The following is a 23609-nucleotide window of genomic DNA, read 5'->3' as shown; positions in this document are numbered from 1 at the left end:
CCTAAAAAAAGAAGAGTGTCAGAGAAGGATAAGTGATCTCACTTGATCTAATAGGTAAGTCTCTGTTCTAAGCAAGAATAGCAACGATGTACTGGGTGATTATAGCACAAGGATAAATGGAATGAATGATGGCGGTGTTATAAGGAATGGAGAGAAGAATTGGGACTACTCTGTTAAAAGATACTTGCCATACCCATTAGGCGGTGTAGTGTTTATTGAAAGTAGTCTTAGATTCGCTGTAAATGTATATTGCAAACTCTAGGGCAACCACTTTAAAAAAATTTTTATAAGTATAATTGATATGCTAAGAAAGGAATGAAACTGAAGGAGAGAAACTGACTCATAAAATTCTCACCTAAAACCAGAAAAGACAGAAAGAGAACAGAAGATTTCAAAAAGACAAAGAAGTAAAACAACTGCAATGAATAGAAAACTTTACAAATGTGGTAGATGTTAAGCCAACAATGTCAGTAATTCGTTAAAACGTGAATGGTCTAAGTGTGCCAGTTAAATGATAGAAACTGTCAGAGTAGATAAAAGACAAGAGCTAATTATGTATTGTCTGCAAGAAACTTCCTTTAAATATAAAAACACAGATAGATTAAATGTAAAGGGATAGAGAAAGATACATCATACTAACACTAATCAAAAGAAAGCTGGAAGTGTATATATGTCGATGCTACTCTCTCACTTCGTCCCAGCTTCCCATCCGCCGCCCTCCATCCCCGCCACCGCGTCCTCAAGTCCATTCTCTACATCTGCGTCTTTATTCCTGTCCTGCCCTTAGGTTCATCAGAACTATTTTTGTTTTTAGATTCCATATACATGTGTTAACATACAGTAATATCTCTTTCTGACTTCTTCACTCTATATGACAGACTCTAGGTCCATCCACCTCACTACAAATAACTCAATTTCGTTTCTTTTTATGGCTGAGTAATATTCCATTGTATATATGTGCCACATCTTCTTTATCCATTCATCTGTCAATGGACACTTAGGTTGCTTCCATGTCCTGGCTATTGTAAATATTGCTGCAATGAACATTGTGGTACATGACTCTTTTTGAATTATGGTTTTCTCAGGGTATATGCCCAGTAGTGGGATTGCTGGGTCACATGGTAGTTCTATTTTAGTTTTTTAAGGAACCTCCATACTGTTCTCCATAGTGGCTGTATCAATTTACATTCCCACCAACAGTGCAAGAGGGCTCCTTTTTCTCCACACCCTCTCCAGCATTTATTGTCTGTAGATTTTTTGATGATGGCCATTCTGACTGGTGTGAGGTGATACCTCATTGTGGTTTTGATTTGCATTTCTCTAATGATTACTGATGTTGAGCATCCTCTCATGTGTTTTGTTGGCAATCTGTAAAATAGCTAGCTAGTGGGAAGCAGCTGCATAGCACAGGGAGATCAGCTCGGTGCTTTGTGACCTAGATGGGTGGGATAGGGAGGGTGGGAGGGAGACGCAAGAGGGAGGGGATATGGCGATATATGTATACGTATAGCTGATTTACTTTGTTATACAGCAGAAACTAACACAACATTGTAAAGCAAGTATACTCCAATAAAGATGTAAAAAAAAAAAAAGCTGGAGTAGCTATGTTCATTGGCTTGTTTTCTTATTGTTGAGTTGAAGAGCTCTTTATTTTGGATGCAAGTCCTTTATCAGATGTGTGTTTTGCAAATATTTTCTCTCAGTGCATGGCTTGTCTTTTTATTCTTTTAAGAACGTCTTTCACAGAGTAGAAGTTTTTAATTTTAATGAAGTCCAACTTAACCATTTATTCTTTCATGGATTGTTGTTTTGGTGTCATATCTAAAAAGTCATTCTGAATAGCACAGGGAACTCTATTCAATACTCTGTAATGACCTATATGGGAAAATAATCTAAAAAAAAAAGAGTGGATAGATGTGTATGTATAACTGACTCACTTTGCTGTACAGCAGAAACTAACACACCATTGTAAATCAACTATACTCCAATAAAAAAATTAAGAAAAAAAGTCATTGCCACACCTAACATCACCTAGATTTTGCTCATGTTATCATGTTTTGTTTTAATATGAGAGAGAGAGAAAGGAAAGTTGAAGATGGTGCTGTAACCATTTTATGGAATGAGCTAGCTTTGATAAGTTCCATATAAGCAGGAAGCAAACATTATCCTTCTCCTACTACTGCCCTTTAAACTCACATGGCACACATCTCTCTACCAAGGCTTTTCTAGTCACTTTCATCTATTAGCCTTGTCTCATTTTTAGATATTAAACAAGTCCAATCTAAATCAACACTTTCATCTAGCATGCAATTAAACCTTGCCCTTTCTCCCAACTCAGCCTAGGTCTGCTAATTTTTAGACAAGCCAAGGGAAACAGGGGCATGATAGATTCTTCCACCTTGTTCTTTTACTTCTCTTCCCCAACTCATAGTTTCTGGTATCTTCATAGGTGTGGCTAGGAGTGGGAAAGAGTTAAGGAGTTAAGAGTGAAGGTGAGAATCAGTCATCAGTCTCTGTACCCCCCTGAAATGCCAGAAGGTAGAGGAAATGTAAAAAAGAAAAGAAATGTAAAATCTTTGCTCAAAGAAGTTTCAAATGAGGAAGCGATAATGATAAATGATAAATAGCCAAACTTCACTGAGTCATTTTTACCTCTCCATATTGCCAGAGTTTTTAGTGGCAACTGCTCAAAAATCTCCCTTTATGTCCTACTCTTCTTCATCCATTCTGTTCTTCCAGGAGTAGCTCCCTACTCTTTCTAAATCTAATACAATTTAGCCTTCCTGATTCTCCAATTGTTCATGCAAACTTTATCCCAGTAAGGTAAGCAAAAGTCCTGATAGCTGAGTGAGTGTATACAGAAACGTTTTTATAAGGTGAGAGAGGGTGAGTGGATAAAGAAAAGCTATGGGGGTCTTCCCTGGTGGTGCAGTGGTTGAGAATCTGCCTGCTAATGCAGGGGACGCGGGTTCGAGCCCTGGTCTGGGAGGATCCCACATGCTGCGGAGCAACTAGGCCCGTGAGCCACAACTACTGAGCCTGCGCGTCTGGAGCCTGTGCTCCGCAACAAGAGAGGCCGCGATAGTGAGAGGCCCGTGCACTGCGATGAAGAGTGGCCCCCGCTTGCCGCAACTAGAGAAAGCCCTCACAGAAACGAAGACCCAACACAGCCATAAATAAATAAATTAATTAATTAATTAATTTTTAAAAAAGCACTAGGCTTCTACTTTCTTTAAAAAAAAAAAGAAAGAAAAAAGAAAAGCTATGAATGCTGAGACATTAATAGTTCTGCCCCTGACACCTTGATAAACAATCTAATTCTGCTTTATTTTTTCTTTTTCTGGTTTAGGAAAGACGGGTGAAACTAAGCTACCACGTGTACGGTTCATTCCAGATAAAACCGCTTCATTTGAAAGAGATAAAACTAGTTTTCCTGATGTTCCAAGAGATCAGTCACAACCCCCTGTCAATATTCAAAATCTCTTTCTTGATCATCGTGTACAAAAAAGAGTGACTACTATTTCAACAACCAAAACATCTTCTAAGCATGTCTATTGGCACATTCCAGAGACTGCTACTGGTTCCATATTTTTTCCCAAGTGTCGTTCAGCTTCAAGTCGAGTTTTTGGGAAAGTAACAAGCAAGATGGAAAGTTCCAGAAAATCAGAAGAGCCATTAAAAATAACAAATATTTATGCTAACATTTTAAAAGAGATTCTGATTCTCTCCTCAGAGTTCTCCAAACTTCCAAGTGTCCCTTCTTCAGTGCCCACTCCCAAACTCAAGGAAGTTCATTCTGACCAGTTTTTACAAAAGAGCAGTACCTATACTTTTAAGCAGCCCCTGTTACATTTAAGTGCAACAGTGCCAATCCCTGTACCGAGGACTATACCTGTTAAAGCTGAAAGTCAGCAGTCTGACCGTTTACAACGTCGTACGGTGACGCTAAATATTAATGATTTTCCAGGTCCCATTTTCATACCGATGCCAGTTTTACCAAGGAAACCTCTAAGACAGTCTGTGATCGGTAAATCCAGTCTGAACATGGTCTGTAATAATGGGGTCAAGTAGAGCAAAAGGGAGAGAAGGCATCCAAGCATATGGTGGTTCCCCCTTGGGTCTGCAGAATGGGATGGTGGGATCCCTTTTCACCTGTACATTTAATATATGGGGCAGAATGCAGTAGCAGAAATCCTGACTTTGCAGGTCTGCCAAGGGCAAACTGGGAACTCCACCCAGATGGTGGTGATGGGAACCAGATAAGGCAGTTCAAAGGATCAGAAAAGCTCATATAAAGGAGCAGTATGAATGAACAGTCATCCGTAAGGTGGTCTAGATGAACTCTAGAAGCAGAATGCCAGTGCTGATGGATGCCTTCATGGGCACTTTTCCATGGATAACCTCAATTCGTTAAAAGATGAACAATTATAATGAAGTCATAATACCCTCAACATGAATTTCCACACGAATTTAAACATTATCCTATTTTTAATTTTTTTCCTAGAAAGTCATGTAACAGAATATGAACATGTAGAAAGTGTCCCAAAGCAAAGCATGCTGAGCGTATGTGAAGGTAAATGCTAGGTTTATATCATTCTTTTAAAAATTGTATATAGGATTATCTCTCCATAAAAGTATTTGTGATTTTGTGTGTTTGTGTATATGTGTGTGATTCACACATATGTCCCACCTCATTTTCCATTCCTTAAGCTATTTACTCAGCAACTATTTTTAGAGTGTTGACTATAAACCCAACTTTGTACTGATGTTGGGAACATAAAAGATGGAGTATTCTTAGTCTGGATGGGGAAGATAGACATGCAATCATGACAGTTAACTGCTTGCCATGTGCCAGCACTGTTTTAAGTGCTTTGACCTTAGTTACCTAGCAGAAACAAATGAAAAATCATCTTTAAAGAAAGATTACATCATCCTACATCTCACACTATATCTATAAACAATGTCACAAATACAGTGTGTAGTAAACAATTTACAATTATCAGGTACACAAAGAAAAACAAAATGAATGAAAACCAGCAGAAATAGTAAGCAGTAGAAACACACCCACAGGAGTTCCAGCTATTAGAATGATCAGATTCATTTTTTTAAATAACCTAATGACTTTGGTTCTAGCCAAGATTGAGTAGCTTGCATTGGACAAACCATCCCACCAAAATCAGTTATTAAAGCTGCCCCCAAATATATAAAATAACCATTGAAGTTACTGGAGAGTAACCCTTGCAAGCATGACTTGAGTGGTTACCATCTTTGAAATAAGCTGAATTAGCTGTACATTTACCTTGGCTTTTGCCTGAGGGGATTTGTGGTGTTGGAGAACAGGGCACAGGTAGAAAGAAGGTGATAGTTTTACTGGATTGAGGAGATAGCAGTCAGACTTCAGAGTTGACAAGATAGCTGGGATAGAGGGGTAATATATCAGAGAGGAGAGAACTGAATTCAAATATCTGCATACAAACTCCCTTAAGAGTGTTGGCTGATTTCTAAGCTGGGCAGGTACAGGACAATACGCTAAGAAACACAGCAGAAAACATCAGCTGAGATGCTAAGGAAGTGAGCCTAGATTTTGACAGTTGCACAGAAGACAATTATTGGAGTTCAAGCTCTGCTGAAATGAAGGGGCCTTGGTAAACACACTGGGCTTTCAGTTGCAGACCCAGAAGACCTATGCCTTGGGAATAAGAATGATGCTCTAGGAGAAAGGACAAAACTAAAATAGGTTATCCCCTACAAAACTCAAAACCAATCCTTGATAAATCAAAGTGGTACTTCCTGCCTAGTTGAAGAAGAAACCTAACACTTATTAGAGACAGATAATATTATCCAGAACCTTTAAAATTTTCATCCACAATGTCCAGCATTAAACTTAAAAATCACAAGGCATCCTAAAAACAGGATAAAAGGTCTGGAAACCAGTAAAAAGAGGCAAAAGAATGAGAACCATAGGATCAGATATTGGACTTTTCAAACAAGGATTTTAAAATAACTATGATTACTATGTTGAAGAAAATAAAAAGTTGGAGAATTTTATCAGAGAACTGGACTTTCTGTTTTTAAAAATTAGAGTCATATAAAATTTTAGAACAGAAAAAGTAATATAACAAATTAATGATTCACAGATGTGTTTAGTAGGAGATTATACACAGAAGAACACTCCAGCCATAAAACTTTCTCTTTTTTTCCCAGTTGTGTTGAGATACAATTCACATGCAACTCTGTATAAAGTTAAGGTATACAACATAATGATTTGATACATGAATATACAGTATGGTGAAATGATTACCACAATAAATTCAGTTAATACCCATCACCTGACAACTTTTTCTTGCGACAAGAAATTTTAAGCTTCACTCTCTCAGAAACTTTCAAATATACACTGTAGTATCATCAACTACAGCAACCATAAGACTTTCTGAGCACACTACCCTTCCAGCAGTTCCCAATCCCTGTCTGTGACATAAATTAACCATGGGTCTCCTCCACATCATAGGCCTAAACAAGTCATGTTATCATTTCTGACTTAGGGAGTTTATTCCACTCTGGTATTTCCCTCTTTGAAAAGTTCCCAGGTGAGTTTAAGCATCCCGAGATCCGTCAGGGAATTTCTAACCACCTCTGCACCTCCATCTCCCTCCTTTTCACTCAAAAATCAACTGCTTGAGCTTAGCCCATAAGTGTGGGTGGGCAGGAAGCAGGCCACAGACTTAATTCTTAACTCATTCTCCATTCCTCTTGCTCCATTCCCTCCCACAAGACAAGGAATCTCCATATCACATCATACATCTTTCTTTATTCTGTGGTAACTTTCACATCGATTGACCTGAAATGGGCACACAGGCCTGTTTTAGAAATTAACAACTGAACATTGTTTTCTTTGGTCTAGGATGCCTCGTTTCTTCTCACTGAAGCAATGGTATAAGAATTACTGAGATGATAAAATATGTTGCAGCAAGTAATACAGCAAGAATGGCTGGGAGTGTAAAATATATTTCAAAATATTTTCCTGCCACACCTGGGTGTGTGCTTGAATAGGCCATTTTTGACAAAAGGTGAAACCCACAAGGGTTGTGATAAAGTAAATGTAGGTGGTCGCTGTTTGGCTACTCCTAAGTTGCCTGCTTCCCCCCCCCCCCCTTCTCGTGTGAGGTCTTTAAACTGAGGGAAGAGCTGAGTCACATAGGGTATTTGAATCATGCATCAATGTGATATTAAGGCAAAAAGCAAGATTGCTCCTTGGGCTGTGATCTCTATCTGAGATATGCTTATATGATGTCCTTTATTCATTTTGTGAAGTGAGAAGTTGTTTATGTAATTCATCATAAAATAAAATGTTTTTACATATATTACAACAAGACTCAGACTGATGGAATCTAAATTATTGAGGTAGAAATCTATGAGCTTATGGTTTTCTTTTGGAAAGAAAAGTTTGCTATCTAATATTAGCCTGCTATCTAATATTAAAAAGTTTGGCCAACAGAACCAACTGAGGTTGAGTGGATGGAGGTTATGGGGAATCTCCAACATGAGGTTGGGTGGGTGAAAGTTATGGGGAATCTCTTCCAAAGGAGGCATCCAGGTAACCTATTTATGATGACTTACTGTTATCATAACATGAATACCTTTTAACTTTCACTCTAAGTGATGACACATTTACGTTTCCTGTCTTGTTTTGTTTATTTAGGTAGCACTAAATCTAGAAAAATCGAAACCTCAGTGGCACATATCGTACACGGTGAAGGTTTTAAGACTGTTGTGGCAACATGCTATGAAACAGTCACAGCCATGACCAACCTGGCCATAGTAAACTGTCAAATTCATGGAAGAAATGCACTTAATCTTAAGGTATACTACATCTTCTCAATGGCAATTTCCTGTTGTATTATCGGTCATTTTTGTTTTAGGTTTCATAACTTAGGTTATTCTCCATGGTATTGAAGGAACAACATAAAATGGTGGTGGTTGAGGGAGTGATGGAGTTGTATAGTAACAAAACTTTTGTGTGCTATTGAAGTTAACTTGGTATCAATCCAAACTAGATGTTTTAAATTTAGGATGCTGATCGTAATCTTCATGGTAACCACTCCTAAGAAACTATCTTAAAAATGTACACAAAAGGGAATGAGAAAGGAATCAACATGACAGATTACAAAAAATTAATTAAACACCAAGGAGGAAGTAATGTAGTAAACGAGGAATAACAACAACAACAAAAATTCCAGAAAAGGCAAAACTATGGTGACAGTAAATATATCAGTGGTTGTAAGGGATTTTGGAGGGAGGGAGGGAAGGATGAATAGGAGGAGCACAGGGGATTTTTAGGGCAGTGAAATTATTCTGTATGATACTGTCATAATGGATACATTTCATTATACATCTGTCAAGACCCATAGAATATACAACACAAAGTCTGAACTCTAACATAAATTACGGATTTATGTTGATAATGATGTGCTAATGTTAGTCCATTGATTGTGACAAATATACTGGTGTGTGAGATGTTGATGTCGGGAGATGTACAGGGTATGTGTGGGGAAGGGGTATGTGGAAAAGAAAGGTCTCAAATCAGTAACCTAACTTTGCACTTTAAGGAACTTGAATAAAAGAGCAAACTACACCCAAAATTAGCAGAAAGAAGGAAATAAAGATTAGAACAGAGATAAATGAAACAGAGGATAGAAAAGCAATAGAGAGAATCAATGAAACCAAAAGTTAGTTCTTTGAAAAGATGGACAAAGTTGACCTTTAGCTAGACTAAGAAAAAAAAGAGAGAAGATACAAATAAATAAAATCAGAAATGAAAATGGAAACATTACTACTGGCTTCACAGAAGCAGAAAGAATTATAAGGGAATACTATGAACAATTGCATGCCTGCAAATTAAATATCCTAGATGAAATGAAACATTTTCTAGAAAAACATAAATTACCAAAACTGACTCAACAACAAATAGAAATTTGAGCAGACCTATAAAAAGTAAAGAGATTGAATAAATAATCAAAACCTCCCAACAAAGAACAGTGCAGGACCAGATAGCTTCATGGGTGAGTTCTGCTAATCGTTTAAAGAAAAAGGAACATATATACTTCTCTAAATCTTCCAGAAAATAAAAGAGGAAGGAACACCACCCAATTCCACTGTTGTGCTGGTGGAGGGGGGGGTGGAATCCCACATCACCCAACAGTTCTTGGACACCAGCTGGGTGTTCTACAATTCAACTCAATTCTGACACTATCTACCCAGAGATAACATCAGATTCCACAGGTAAAGTGCTCAGTCCCATAAGCCTGCTCTACACTTCAGACGCCAATCACAAGCCCAGGTGGTTACCTGTGATTCTGACCAACCAGCTACAGAATGGAGGTACCAAGGACCCCTCCAACTCAGGATGCCAATCACAAGTTGTTACCTATACTTCTGATCGACTGGCTATAAATCAGAAATTCCCACGACCCCCTCCTGATTAATTCGCTAGAGTGACTCACAGCACTCAGGAAAGCTATTTACTTACTTGATTACTGGTTTATTACAAAGGATATTAAGGGATGTGAATCAACAGTTAGATGAAGAAAAACATAGGACATGGTATGAGGAAAGGGTGTAGAGATCCCACACCCTCTCCAGGTGCTACTCTCCCCAAATCTCCACGTGTTCACCAACATGGAAGCTCTCCAAATCCTGTCCTTCTGGTTTTTATGGAGGTTTCATTAATAGAATAATTGATTAAATCATTGGCCACTGCTGACTGAGCTCAGTCTTCAATCCCTTTCCCTCTTCAGAGGTGAGGGGATTGAAAGTTCCAACCTTCTAATCACATGGTTGGTTCTTCTGACATCCGGCCCCCATTCTAAGGAGCTTTTTCAAAAGTCACCTCACCAACACAAATCCAGTTGTGGTGGAAAGGGGTTTGTTATGAATAACAAGACACCCATTTCGCCTTTATGGTTCTGAAGCAATTTCAGGAACTGAAGATAAGAGAATAAGTATTATGACAAAAGATGCTCCCATTGCTCTTATTGTTCTGGAAATTCCAAGGGTTTGGGGAGCTGGTAGTGAGGAACCATGGATAAAGTCCAACTATATATGAGAAATATATTTTGGTCATTCAGATGACCAAATATATTTTTTAACAAGTAAAAATATCAACAACATATAACACATTTTATGCTATCAGTATAACCCAGATATCAAGGGAAAATAAAGACACCACAAGAAAACTACAGATCAATATCCTTTGTTAATTAATTAATAAAATTGCTAAATCCATGATATGATTAAGAAAAAAAGAAACTCTAAATACCAAATTCAAAATTTAAAAAGGGGAAATCACATTTCCTACAGACATTAAAATAGAAAATAATGAAATAATAAGAACAACATTTTCCCAATAAATGCAACAACTGTGATGAAATGGAAAAATTTTTTGAAAAACACAACTTGCTGAAACAGGCACAACAAGGACTAGAACATCAGAATAGTCCTGCACCTGTAAAAACCTAATTGAAATTTTAATTAAGAGCCTTCCCACAGAGAAAGCTCCAGGCACAAACAGCCTCACTGGTGATTCTATCAAACAATGAAGAAGGAAATAATATCAGTTTAGGCTAACTCCTTCAGAAATCAGACGAGGAAGAACACTTGCTAACTCATTTTTTGATGCTTGTGTAACTCTCCTACTGTCTCTTCAGATATTGCTCCTGTCTCATTCCTTTTGTCCTCTTCTTATCAGTCTCCAGCTGCATGTATCTTAGGCCTTTTCATCCTGTCCCATATATCCCTTACTCTCTTCCTGTATCCTCTTTACTCTCTGTGCTTTATTCTGAGCATTTTCTTCTTACCTAAATTCTGGTTCATTCATTCTCTTTTCAGCTTTGTGAAATCTGCTATTAAACCCTTTATCAAGTCCTTAATTTTGGTTGTTTTATTTTATAATCTAATTTCTTTGAACTTTCAATTCTTTATCTTATAATTTGATTTTTCGAGCCTATTAATCACAGTTAACTTTTTTTTTTAAACACATCTGATGTATCCAAAATATGGACCTTCCGTGGGCCTATTTCTATTGTCTATCATTTGTCTTGATTTTTGTCCAAGTATTATCTTTTTGCATGTCTTTTTATTTTTGATTGCATGATAGATGTTGTGTAGAAATAATTTGAGGCCCTAGATAATGTTATCTTCTTCCAAAAATGTTTTATTGTTGCTTCTGACAGGCAAAGAGGCTAGGGGATGTTCATCTTAATCTAATCAAAATCAGCTGGTTTAGTGCTGGACTTCAATTTTTGTAGAGATTTCCTGTTAAACTTCTTTCCTAAGGCTGTAGCCTTTTAGCCACCTCATATCAAGTCTGAAGTCCCTTCTCCTTGGGAAGCCCTGAATTCCAATTTTTGTCTCCCTAGCCCTGTGAGACTGGCTATGGTTCACCACCACAGCTTTGGATTAGGCAAATGACTTTTGGAGAAAAATAGTGTTGAGTCCCAAAGTGAATTACTTTAAATCAGAGGTTGGCAAGGTTTTTCTGTAAAGGGACAGATAAGTAAAATTTTAGACTTTGAGGTCTACATGGTCTCTGTCACAACTACTCAACTCTGTTGTGTAGTACAAGAACAGCCATATTACAACACCCAAACTTAGAGCGTGGCTGTGTTCCAATAAAACTTTATTTAGAGAAACAGGTGGCAGACTGTAGCTCACTGATTCCTGCTTTAAATCGAGGAAGAGTATATCTTCTAAAGAGTTAAATGGAGCTAGTCAAGAGAAACATCTACTTACACAGTCATCAATATTATTTTAAAAGAATATTTGACTCCAGAGTAGAATCCTGAGCTCTGTGGGGGTGATATAAAAGAATTAAAAGTCATAATTTCTAATCTATCTCATGGACTTATTAAGGAAACAGATTTTACATGAATAGAATTTACACAAAACAAATATACTGATTAATTTAATACAGACTCAGTGCATCAATGCTTAAAGGTTGCTAGAGCAATTCAAGAGATTGAGAAAGCCTCCACTTTCTTGGTGTTGTCTAATTCTTCACATCCTTATCATGGTAACTGCAGCAAACAGGTTCTATGATGGGATGGTAAAAGAGAGATCCAGCGTACCTATGCTGGGAAGACCTCATAGTATATCCACAGTGAAGGTCCCTGGGATTCCATGAGGCAATAAGAAGGTCCTGGATAGTCACTCATTCAGCCAATATTTATTAATAACCCACTATGTACCCAGTGGTAAACTATGTATCTCATTATGTATCAGTGTGCAAAACAGGAAAAAAAAACCTATTTCATGCAGCTTATACTTTAGTGGGATGAGATCATACATGCATACATACATACATTTATATATAGTCTGTCCTCTGGTGATAAGAGTTATGAAGAAAAATAAAGCAAGTGGAGGGGACAGAGAGCCATCAATGGGGCATTGGTTTGAGAGGTTGCTATTTGTGATAGGATGTGATGACTTATGAGCAGACAGCTGCCTATAAGCAAGCTGTGAGTGAAGTGAGAAGATACTTCATGGGAATAGATGGGGGAAGAGCTTTCCAGGCAGAAGAAAATGTGAAGGCGCTAGTTATCTGAGCACACTTAGTGGAATGATTACAGACTGTGACAGACACTTTCCTGCTACATAATTTAGTGTACTACTAGTTATGCCGAGAAGAGATGAATGTTTAGTGACAGGAAGAAAGAACACCTACTCTTCTATAGGTGTTTATGTCTACCAACATCTAGACATTTACAAATATTGATACTTTAATAAGAGGTCAGTCTTGAAACCAGTACTGTCAATGCTAAGATTCTTTAGCCATGAACCTTATCTCTCTCATACAGTGCATGCCATAACCTAATGCATTGGTAGCAATGCCTCCCTTCCCTATAAGCTGAGGTTTGATCCTTCAGCATTAGAGTTCCTTGGTTCATTCAGTTGAACACTACTGATTCTATGATCCTTAAGAAACAAATGTACCAACTTTCCTGGAGCATTAAAGATACTGGGGGCACTAAGCATGTCTTGGTCAATTTGGGCTGCTATGACAAAATGCCATAGAGTGGCTTAAACAACGGACATTTATTTGTCACAGTTCTGGTGGCTGGGAAGTCTGAGACTGAGGTGTCAGCCAATTTGGTTCCTGGTGAGCGCTTTTTCACAGCTGACTTTTTGCTGTATCCTCACATGCGGAGAGAAAGAGTCTCTGGTCCACTGTTCTTCTTATAAGGACACCGATTCCATCATGAGGGCTCCATCCTTAAGACTTCATCTAACCCAAATTACTTCCCAAAGACTTCACTTCTAAATGCCATCATGTTGGGGATTAGAGCTTCAACAAATGAATTTTGGAGGAACACGAACATTTAGTCCATAACAAAGGCATATGTTTTCCTCAATCAGAAATTGGCATATTTAAGCAAGAAATTTTAAGAAGATGTTAGATTAATAGAAAGATAACAGAGAAATAGAAGTAGAGACATGAAAAAAAGAGGGGGTATAAATATAAAATATATTTAATTACTTATTTCAGCATGTAGTGGACAGTCAATAAATGTTTGCTTGTTATTAACTGAAATAATGCCTTTCACACATGTAACACTATATTTATTACATATGTAAATACTTAGTTTTTCTATTTTGTTTCTTTACATATTTAAGAAATTATTACCATGAAAGACTAAAATAAATGAATGGAAGATTATTATAGGCTTGTTATTAGGTCAAACATTGTCATTTAGATTATGTGCTCTTTTTTTAAACACTTGTATAAAATATTTTGTGCATGGTAAATAATTAATTCTTATCTCTTGTCACTTTCTTTTAGGGCTTTTTTCTCCTGAATTGTCCAGACCTAACACCTTTGGCTTTCCAATTGATATATCTTAATTTATCATATAATAACATCTGTTACTTTCCCACAGAAGTGAGTCCATTTTTATTATTGTATATATTGTCATAATTTCTTATTATTAATAATAATAATTATAATTTAAAAATAGACACTTATGATACCCTGGAGTTACTATAAATAAATATATTTTGGATTGCATCCTAAAAGGCTTATTTTTAGAAGTACCAAAAGTATAGTACATTTTTCTTAGCAAGTCCCATGACACAATCCTCAAAGACTGTGTTATGATCAGGCTCTCAAATATGTTCTCATAATTGTACAATGTATATAAGATTTTTTATTTTTCTGATTCTGAATAAAACGTAAGATATACTTTATCCACGTTAATTGGAAGCTTTAAAGGCAATGTTTAGTGACAAGGTAATATGATGTTGTAACAAGTTTTAATTACAATAGGCTGAAATAGGATATTCTGCTTAATAAAGCATACCAAGGATAATCAGATATGGGATGAGATGATTCAATGTCATTATATAAACAAGTCATTATAAGTAATTAGGACAGATTATGTTTTCAGTGTCTTTAGTCATTGTTTCATTGGTCACGGGGTGTTTTGTTGTTTTGTGAATTGATTTCCAGAGTATTAACTTTTAGAGAATTGATTTCTAGCAAATTGACTTGCTTTCTATTTCAAACATGTAGTATTAGAAACATATATTTTCCATAATTTCTATAATATTGTGTTTTTATTTTCACTAGAAGAGTTATTTGTTCTTTTCTAGTATATCACACTAGTTTTATTAATTTGACTAAGACAAATTGACAAGAATTCCCAAGGACTATAGGGATCTTAGTTCTTCACATTAATTTTAACCTTTCTTATAAACAGTCATACATGAGACTTGTGCATCTGCCAAAGAATACTCTAACCACTCAAGCAGAATGTATAACCATATGGGAGATTTTCAGGTGTAAAATATAAAGCGCTCATTTTTAAAGTGATAGAAATAAGCAGAACTTGCCATTAAAATGCAGATCAGTGTTGTACAGCTATAGATAAAATGTTCCAATGAAAATGGCAATATCCAGGCTTGGAAGGGCCATACTAGGGGTAGGCAAATGATGCCAAGTTATTAGCATAGTGTAAGTGAAATGAATAGAAGACTAGAGGCTGGCATACATGTGGTGATTGGACAAGTTTCATGGAAAATTCAAGATGGTAGACTCTGGCAGAGACAGAGCCTACTGAAATAGTTTAGGACAGGAAAAGGTAGAAGCAGAAATGGTAAATATAACAAACCATATAAATATATACTTGGTCTCCTTTCTTCTCTTAGCTTCTTTAAAAGACACAAAATCATGTACAACAGTAATTAATTATAATAATGTATTGTTAGGTTTGAAACATATACAGATGTAATATGTATAACAATTATAGTACAAAAAAGGAAGAGGGAATAGAGCTATCTAGGAACAACATCTCCATATCTCACTGGAATTAAGTTAGTGTAAATCTGAAGTAGATTCTGGTAAGTCAAGGTGTATATTACAACCCCTAAAGCAATCACTAAGAAAATAACTGAAGAGAATACAGTGGGAAAAAAATCATTAAAGTAATTAAAATGTTATACTAGAAAATATCCAGTTGATGCAAAAGAAGCCAATAAAGGAGGAACAAAAATGACATAACATTTAGAAAACTATAAGTAAAATTGTGATGTAAATCCAACCATGTCAATAATAACATTAAATGTTAATACATGAAACAATCCAATAAAAAAATACAGTTTGTCAGCCTCAGTGATAGTCTGTCTAAAGGAGATACACTTAAGAGTGAAAGATACAAAGAGGTTAAAAGTAAAAGTATAGGAAAAGATATATCATGCAAATAGCAATCATAAGAAAGCTGGAGTGACTATACCAATATCAGACAAAATAAATTTTAAAACAAAAAATGTCACTAGAGATAAAGAGGGACATTTTGTCAATCTTTCAGGATGCTGTAACAACTGTAAACATTGAGGTACTTAACAACAGAGCCTCAGAGTACATGAAGCAAAAACTGAAAGAACTGAGGGAAGAAATAGAGAATTCAAAAATAATAGTTGGACACTTCAATACCCCACTTTCAATAACACACAGATCAACTAGACAGAAAATGAAAAGTGAAATGGAAGACATGAACAACATTACAAACCAATAAGACCTAACAGACATTTATGGGACACTCCAACCAAAAGTAGCAGAATACATAATTCTCAAATTCATGTGGAACATTTTCCAGAAGAGACCATAGGTTAGTCTACAAAAAATTTAAAATAAATAAATTTTAAAAAATTGAAAGTCACAGAAAGTATATTTTTGGGCCACAATGAAATGTAATTAGAAATCAGTAGCTGAAAGAAATTTGGAAATAAATGGAAATTAAGCAACACACTCTTAAATAACCAATGAGTCAATGAAGAAATCAAAAGGGAAATTAAAAATTACTTTGAAATAAATAAAAAGCAAAACACAACAATCCAAAACTTATGGGATGCATCTACATCAGTATTCAGAGGGAAATTTATAGCTATCATTTACTATATTAAAAAGGAAAAAATCGAAACTTAACATTCCATCTTAAGCCACAAGAGAAAAAGAGCTATATAAATCTAAAGAAAGAATAAGGAAGGACATAATAAAAATTAGTGAAACAGGGAATAGAAAAACAATGAAGAAAAATCAGCAAAACCTAAAACTGTTACTTTGAAAGGATCAACAAAATTGACTAACCTGACATAAACTGACCAAGAAAAAATGAAGATTCAAGTTACTAATATTAGGAGTGAAGGATGGGATATCATACCAACCTTACAGAAATTTTTTTAAAAGATTTTAAGAGAATACTACAAATAACTGTATACCAGCCAACTAGATAATGTAGATGAAGTGGACACATATTTAGGAAGACACAAGAATGGAGTCAAGAATAAATAGAAAACCTGAATGGTTCTATAAAAAAAGAAAGAGTTTCAGTAGTAATTTTAAAACTTTCCTCAAAGGAAAGTCCAGGATCAGATAGCTCCATTGGCGAATTCTGCCAGATGTCTTAAAAAGAATTAACACCAATCCTTTACAAACTCTTACGAAAAATCGGAGAAAACGTTCTCATTCAAACTATTAAACGAGTAATACCCTGATACCAAAACTAGACAAAGATATGGAAAGAAAAGCAAACTACAGAACAATAGCTCATGAATATAGATGCAATAATCCTCAACAAAATGCTAGTAAACCAAATTCAGCAACATACAAAGAGGATTTTCCACCATAACCAAGTGAGATCTGTTCCAGGAATGCAAGGTTGGTTAAACATACAAAAATCAATCAATGTGATTCTACATTAATATAGTGAAGGGTTTAAAAAAACTATACAATTATATCAACAGAGACAGAAAAATCATTTTACAAAATCCAACATCCTTTCATGACAAAAAATTCAACATCTATGAATAGAAGGGGGGCATCCTCAACTTGATAAAGGGCGTCTACAAAAAACCCACAGCCAATACCATACTTAATGGTGAAAAACTGAAAATTTTCTTCCTAAGATCAGGAACAAGATGAAGATGTCTACTCTTGTCACTGTGTATTGTACTGGAGTTTCTAGCCAAGATAATTAGATAAGAAAAAGAAGTAAAAGGCATTCGCATTAAAAAGGAAGGAGTTTAAACTATCTTTTGTTGTAGCTGATATGGTCTTATATATAGAAATCCTAAGGCATTCACTAAAAACTATTAGAACTAATGAGTGAGTTAATCAAGGGTGCAGTGTACAAGATCAATATACAAAAATCTATTGTATTTCTACATACTAGCAACAAACAATGCTGACAATAAAATTAATAAAGCAAATCTACTTACACAAAAAAGAAGAAAATGCTTAGGAGTAAGTTTAACAAAAGCACAAAACTTATACTGTGAAAACTACAGAGCATTGTTAAAAGAAATTAAAGAAGACATAATTATATGACAAGACATCCCATGTTCATGGATCTGAAAATTTAACGTTGTTAAGATGGCAATACTTGCAAATTGATCTACAGATTCACTGCACTCTCTGAAAATTACAACTTGCCTTTTTTTCAGAATTTGACAGGCTGATCCTAAAGTTCATATGGAATTGCAAGGGATTCCAAATAGCCAAAACAATCTTGAAAAGAAAAAACAAACTTGGAGGACTTAACCTTTCTAATGGCAAGAATAAGCATGCTCTACTCCACCAATTTTAAATCTTCATGATATAAAAAGTTTTAATTTAATGTTAAAGAGAGCTAATGTAAAAGCTTGTTAAGATTCATTAGAGAGCGAGAAATATATAAATCAAGCAAAGATTGTGGATTTAAATGGCATACTCTATTTTTAAATTTCATATGAAAAATCAGTATTTACAAATTTCTGTGATATCAGAGTGAATCAAGCTGGCTATGATATCAGACACCCCACTGATTGCTAAGGTTAATTCCACTTATTTTCTTGATTCTGCAGGTATCTCCTACATTCCTCATTCTTGACATGGTTGCCTCTTATGAAACCGTGAGCTTGATCAAACAGGATGATTTTCCCATTTAGAAAAGGAACATTCTTGAGTCAAGGGTATATGAGTACAGTAGTTGCACTATCTTACCATATCATACATATGAATGCTGGTTAGTTACTTTCAAGGCTTACCAAAGGTATTTATTGAGATATATGACACAGCCAATTAGTGTTACCATACTGATTTGACTGCATTAGTTCAAAGGGTTTATAAAATGTAAAAAATAAGGATTCGCATACTTTAGTATTCTACTCATGCTTATTTCTCTTTTCCATTCTTCAGATATTTTGTCTTAAAAATTTACAAATACTGAATCTGAGAAATAATCCTATCAAAAAAATCCCTTCTACAATTCGACAACTTAAGTTCCTTAGAACTTTCAACATCGCCTTTAATTTGATTACTACGCTTCCACCTGGGTAAGGTTGATAGTCTGAGATTATAAACACAGAAAATAAAGAGCATATAATTTAGAAAAGGATCAATTTCCCTTCTGAAAGCAGCTAGCTACTTTTTAGCCATTTGATAATTTTTATTCAGTTCCAATTAGCTGATTTGCTTCTAATTATTGTGTTAAAAAAAAAAAAAGAAAACCTACCAGCTACATAGATGGCACTTAATCTGGGGCTAGTAAATACATATCTAGCATCCATTATCTGAGTATGGATTAAATCATATAAAGAAGCTCAGGTGAGAAACTTACACCTATCCCTTGGTAGCCTTTTTGGATATCGAAAGAACTCTGAACCTGGAATTAAGAATTCTAGCCTTGGGACTTCCCTGATGGCGCAGTGGTTAAGAATCCGCCTGCCAATGCAGGGGACATGGGTTTGGGCCCTGGTCTGGGAAGATCCCACATGCCGTGGAGCAACTAAGCCCGTGCGCCACAACTACTGAGCCTGCGCTCTAGAGCCCGCGAGCCACAACTACTGAAGCACGTGTGCCTAGAGCCCGTGCTCCGCAACAAGAGAAGCCACTGCAATGAGAAGCCCACGCACCACAACAAAGAGTAGCCCCTGCTTAACACAACTAGTGAAAGCCTGCACGCAGCAGCAGTGAAGACCCAATGCAGCCAAAAATAAATAAATAAATAAATAAATAAATAAATAAATAAATAAATAAATAAATTTATTTTTAAAAAAAAGATCGAGAAAAAAAAAAGAATTCTAGACTTTTAACACCAAAGTTGAGAATTATCTATTTGATCTGAAGAAAGACACAACCATTCTAGGCCTCAATTTCCTAATCTATGAACTAATAAATTACCTGTATGATGTCTAAGATCCTTTAAACTCTAATAGGAATGTTGATACCCAGGTATAAAAGAGATAGATTTTTTTCCCCACATATGGACTGGTAATTATTTAAGTCTTAATGAAAGTTTTGAACCAAAACCTTAACCAAATGCCAAAACAAGATATCTCTTCCAGTTAGATTTTAACAAATTCAATGTAGGTTAAGGGCAAAAAGTTAAAAGAGCACAGGGACTCTTAAATAGTTGAATAACATTTTGCAAAAGAAGGTTCTTATATTAATTAAGAAAGTGCATCAAAATTCATTTATAAAACTGTTCATCCAGCATTGTTTGTAATTAACAATCCAAGATCTACATTAATACACTGTAAAACTATTCATTTTGAAAAATTAAAAAGTATGTAAAAATTATATCATTTCTGTGTAAAAACGCTTATATACACATCACACATTACACATAAAATGTATTTAAAAGGAAAGAATAAATACTAAGGAAGTAAAGATATTGCATTATGAGTTTTATTTTTGTTTGACTCATCTATCTTTCCACAGTAACATAAACTGTAGTGTCTTGATTCCCTGCCTTGACACTAGAATCAGCCATTTCTCTTAGGAAACCCTAGTTCCTTTCTATTGGAGGATGGTATTTAAAAAACAAGATCTGGGTGCTGGATATTCCCACTGCTATTGGGATGATATTGCTTCTAGACACTCTCAGTGGACAGAGATAGGTAACTTATGTATGTATACTAATCTGTGTGTACACACATATCTATAATTGTTTCTGTGTATACACACACACACATACATATATGTACACACACCTCACTCCCTGAAGTTATGAAGCCATAACTGTAACAAAAGTTAAAAAAAAAAAGTTCTTATCTTTTTCTCAGTGGATACCAGGAGGAAAATGACATAGAAAATTACTACTTTTAACTAACAGAATCAAAGTTTTGCCTTGTTTTGGTTCAGTTTGATTTAATTAGCCAGCATGTTCTTTGGCAAAGAGAAGCTGTTTGGAATAAAGAACCTAAGAACATACTTGTGAACCCTGAAGTAAGAGCTGATTCTGGAAATGCACAAATTTATTTTCCCATATTGCTATTGATTAAAGATAGGGATTGAATTACTTTGTATCCATATACCTGAAGAACGGGGAGTACTAATTTGATTTCATACTGACTTGGATAAACCACTTAACTTCTTATAGCTTCCATTTTTTCTTTTTTTTTTACAGTTCTTTTTTTAAATATATCTTTATTGGAGTATAATTGCTTTACAATGTTGTGTTAGTTTCTGTTGTACAACAAAGTGAATCAGCTATAAGTATACATATATTCCCATAGCCCTTCCCTCTTGAGCCTCCCTCCCATCCTCCCTATCCCACCCCTCTAGGTCATCACAAAGCATGGAGCTGATCTCCCTGTGCTATGCAGCAGCTTCCCACTAGCCGTCCATTCTACATTTGGTTGTGTATATATGTCAATGCTACTCTCTCACTTTGTCCCAGCTTCCCCTTCCCCCCGCCCCCCCCATTTTCTACGACTGTGTCTTTATCCCTGCCCTGTCACTAGGTTCATCAGTACCGTTTTTTTAGATTCCATACACGTGTGTTAGCATACAGTATTTGTTTCTCTCTTTCTGACTTACTTCACTCTGTATGACAGACTCTAGGTCCATCCACCTCACTACAAATAACTCAATTTCGTTCCTTTTTATGGCTGAGTAATATTCCATTAATATGTGTGCCACATCTTCTTTATCCATTCATCTGTCAATGGACACTTAGGTTGCTTCCATGTCCTGGCTATGGTAAATAGTGCTGCAATGAACATTGTGGCGCATGTCTCTTTTTGAATTATGGTTTTCTCAGGGTATATGCCCAGTAGTGGAACTGCTGGGTCATATGGTAGTTCTATTTTTAGTTTTTTAAGGAACCTCCATACTGTTCTCCATAGTGGCTGCACCAATTTACATTCCCACCAACAGTGCAAGAGGGTTCCCTTTTCTCCACATCCTCTCCAGCATTTATTGTTTCTAGATTTTTTGATGATGGCCATTCTGACTGGTGTGAGGTGATACTTCATTGTGGTTTTGATTTGCATTTCTCTAATAATTAGTGATGTTGAGCATCTTCTCATGTGTTTGTTGGCAATCTGTATGTCTTTGGAGAAATGTCTATTTAGGTCTTCCACCTGTTTTTGGATTGGGTTGTTTGTTTTTTTGTTATTGAGCTGCATGTGCTATTTGTATATTTTGGAGGTTAATCCTTTGTCAGTTGCTTCATTTGCAAATATTTTCTCCCATTCTGAGGGTGTATTTTCATCTTGTTTATGGGTTCCTTTGCTGTGCAAAAGCTTTGAAATTTCATTAGGTCCCATTTGTTTATTTTTTATTTTATTTCCATTACTCTAGGAGGTGGGTCAAAAAAGATCTTGCTGTGATTTATGTCAAAGAGTGTTCTGCCTATGTTTTCCTCTAAGAGTTTTATAGTGTCTGGCCTTATATTTAGGTCTTTAATCCATTTTGAGTTTATTTTTGTGTATGGTGTTAGGAAGTGTTCTAATTTCATTCTCTTACATGTAGCTGTCCAGTTTTCCCAGCTCCACTTATTGAAGAGGCTATCTTTTCCCCATTGTATATTCTTGCCTCCTTTGTCAAAGACAAGGTGACTGTATGTGTGTGGGTTTATCTCTGGGCTTTCTATCCTGTTCCATTGATCTATATTTCTGTTTTTGTGCCAGTACCATACTGTCTTGATTACTGTAGCTTTGTAGTATAGTCTGAAGTCGGGGAGCCTGATTCCTCCAGCTCTGTTTTTCTTTCTCAAGTTTGCTTTGGCTAGTTGGGGTCTTTTGTGTTTCCATACAAACTGTAAAATTCTTTGTTCTAGTTCTGTGAAAAATGCCATTGGCAATTTGACAGGGATTGCACTGAATCTGTAGATTGCTTTGGGTAGTATAGTCATTTTCACAGTGTTGATTCTTCCAATCCAAGGACATGGTATATATCTTTCCATCTGTTTGTATCATCTTTGATTTCTTTCATCAGTGTCTTACAGTTTTCTGCATACAGATCTTTTCCCTCCTTAGGTAGGTTTATTCCTAGGTATTTTATTCTTTTTGAACACTCCCATTTACCATTGCAAGGAATCAAGGTAGCTTCCATTTTTTAAATCTGTAAATAATATTAACAATATTGCTGTGATCCAGTGAAAGACCACTCTAAACTGCCACAAACACATAGTAGGCTCTCAATAAATAATATTTATGTTGCTGTGGTGGTGATTAATGTTATGACATGCAAATATTAATGCTAGCACAATCTTCCAAGCCAACAGCAAGGCTCTAGTTTAAGCATCTCATTGCTCAATGATGTGCTGATAAATAAAACAATGAAATAAATGTAAAACATTCTATACACCCTGAAAATTGTGATAGATTTGTTGCTAGTGGGGTATAGAGTATCAAACCAAACTGAGGCTGTCTAAACAGATTTGCTCTCTAAAATCATATATAGATGAGATAAATTTCAACTCTAGAGCCTATGAAATTTCTTAATTAGCTTTCTCAGTGCTGTCTACAAGCCCAATTAAACATCACAATCAACAGGAATTTATCATCAACAGTGAAAGCCTAGAACCAGACTAGTTTGCTTGTACTGAAGTAATAAGGGAAGACAAAATGACTCTAGAAACTGCCTGAGGCAAGAAAATGAAATAACATAATTTTGAATTAAAAAAATGGAACAGATGGTATTAACATTTTCTTTACAGAGGTGGAAAAAAAGTCTGAGATGAACACTGAAATGAAAAGTTTTTTTTTTTTTTTTGCTTTTCTATTCAATCTCATTAATTTCTCAGAGCAAATGATTTTACATTAACTGGGGTCACCATACCTTTTATTCAATT

The 23609-nt window shown here is 35.7% G+C and overlaps 1 protein-coding gene across 1 annotated transcript in view; it reads left to right on the top strand.

Moving 5' to 3' along the window:
• Nucleotides 1-23609, top strand: part of LRRC63 (leucine rich repeat containing 63) — a 50338-nt gene that overhangs the window by 10559 nt on the left and 16170 nt on the right. The window contains exons 2-5 of the mRNA XM_082365777.1: nucleotides 3320-4051; nucleotides 7658-7860; nucleotides 13835-13933; nucleotides 18725-18861. Coding sequence (XP_082221903.1) covers nucleotides 3320-4051; nucleotides 7658-7860; nucleotides 13835-13933; nucleotides 18725-18861 — 1171 coding nt within the window. The remainder of the gene's footprint in view (nucleotides 1-3319; nucleotides 4052-7657; nucleotides 7861-13834; nucleotides 13934-18724; nucleotides 18862-23609) is intronic.

This window comes from Balaenoptera borealis, assembly GCF_965194805.1.
Source record: "Balaenoptera borealis genome assembly, chromosome: 18".
In the NCBI taxonomy this organism is placed as follows: Eukaryota; Metazoa; Chordata; class Mammalia; order Artiodactyla; family Balaenopteridae; genus Balaenoptera; species Balaenoptera borealis.
This window is presented reverse-complemented; position numbering and strand designations above follow the sequence as displayed.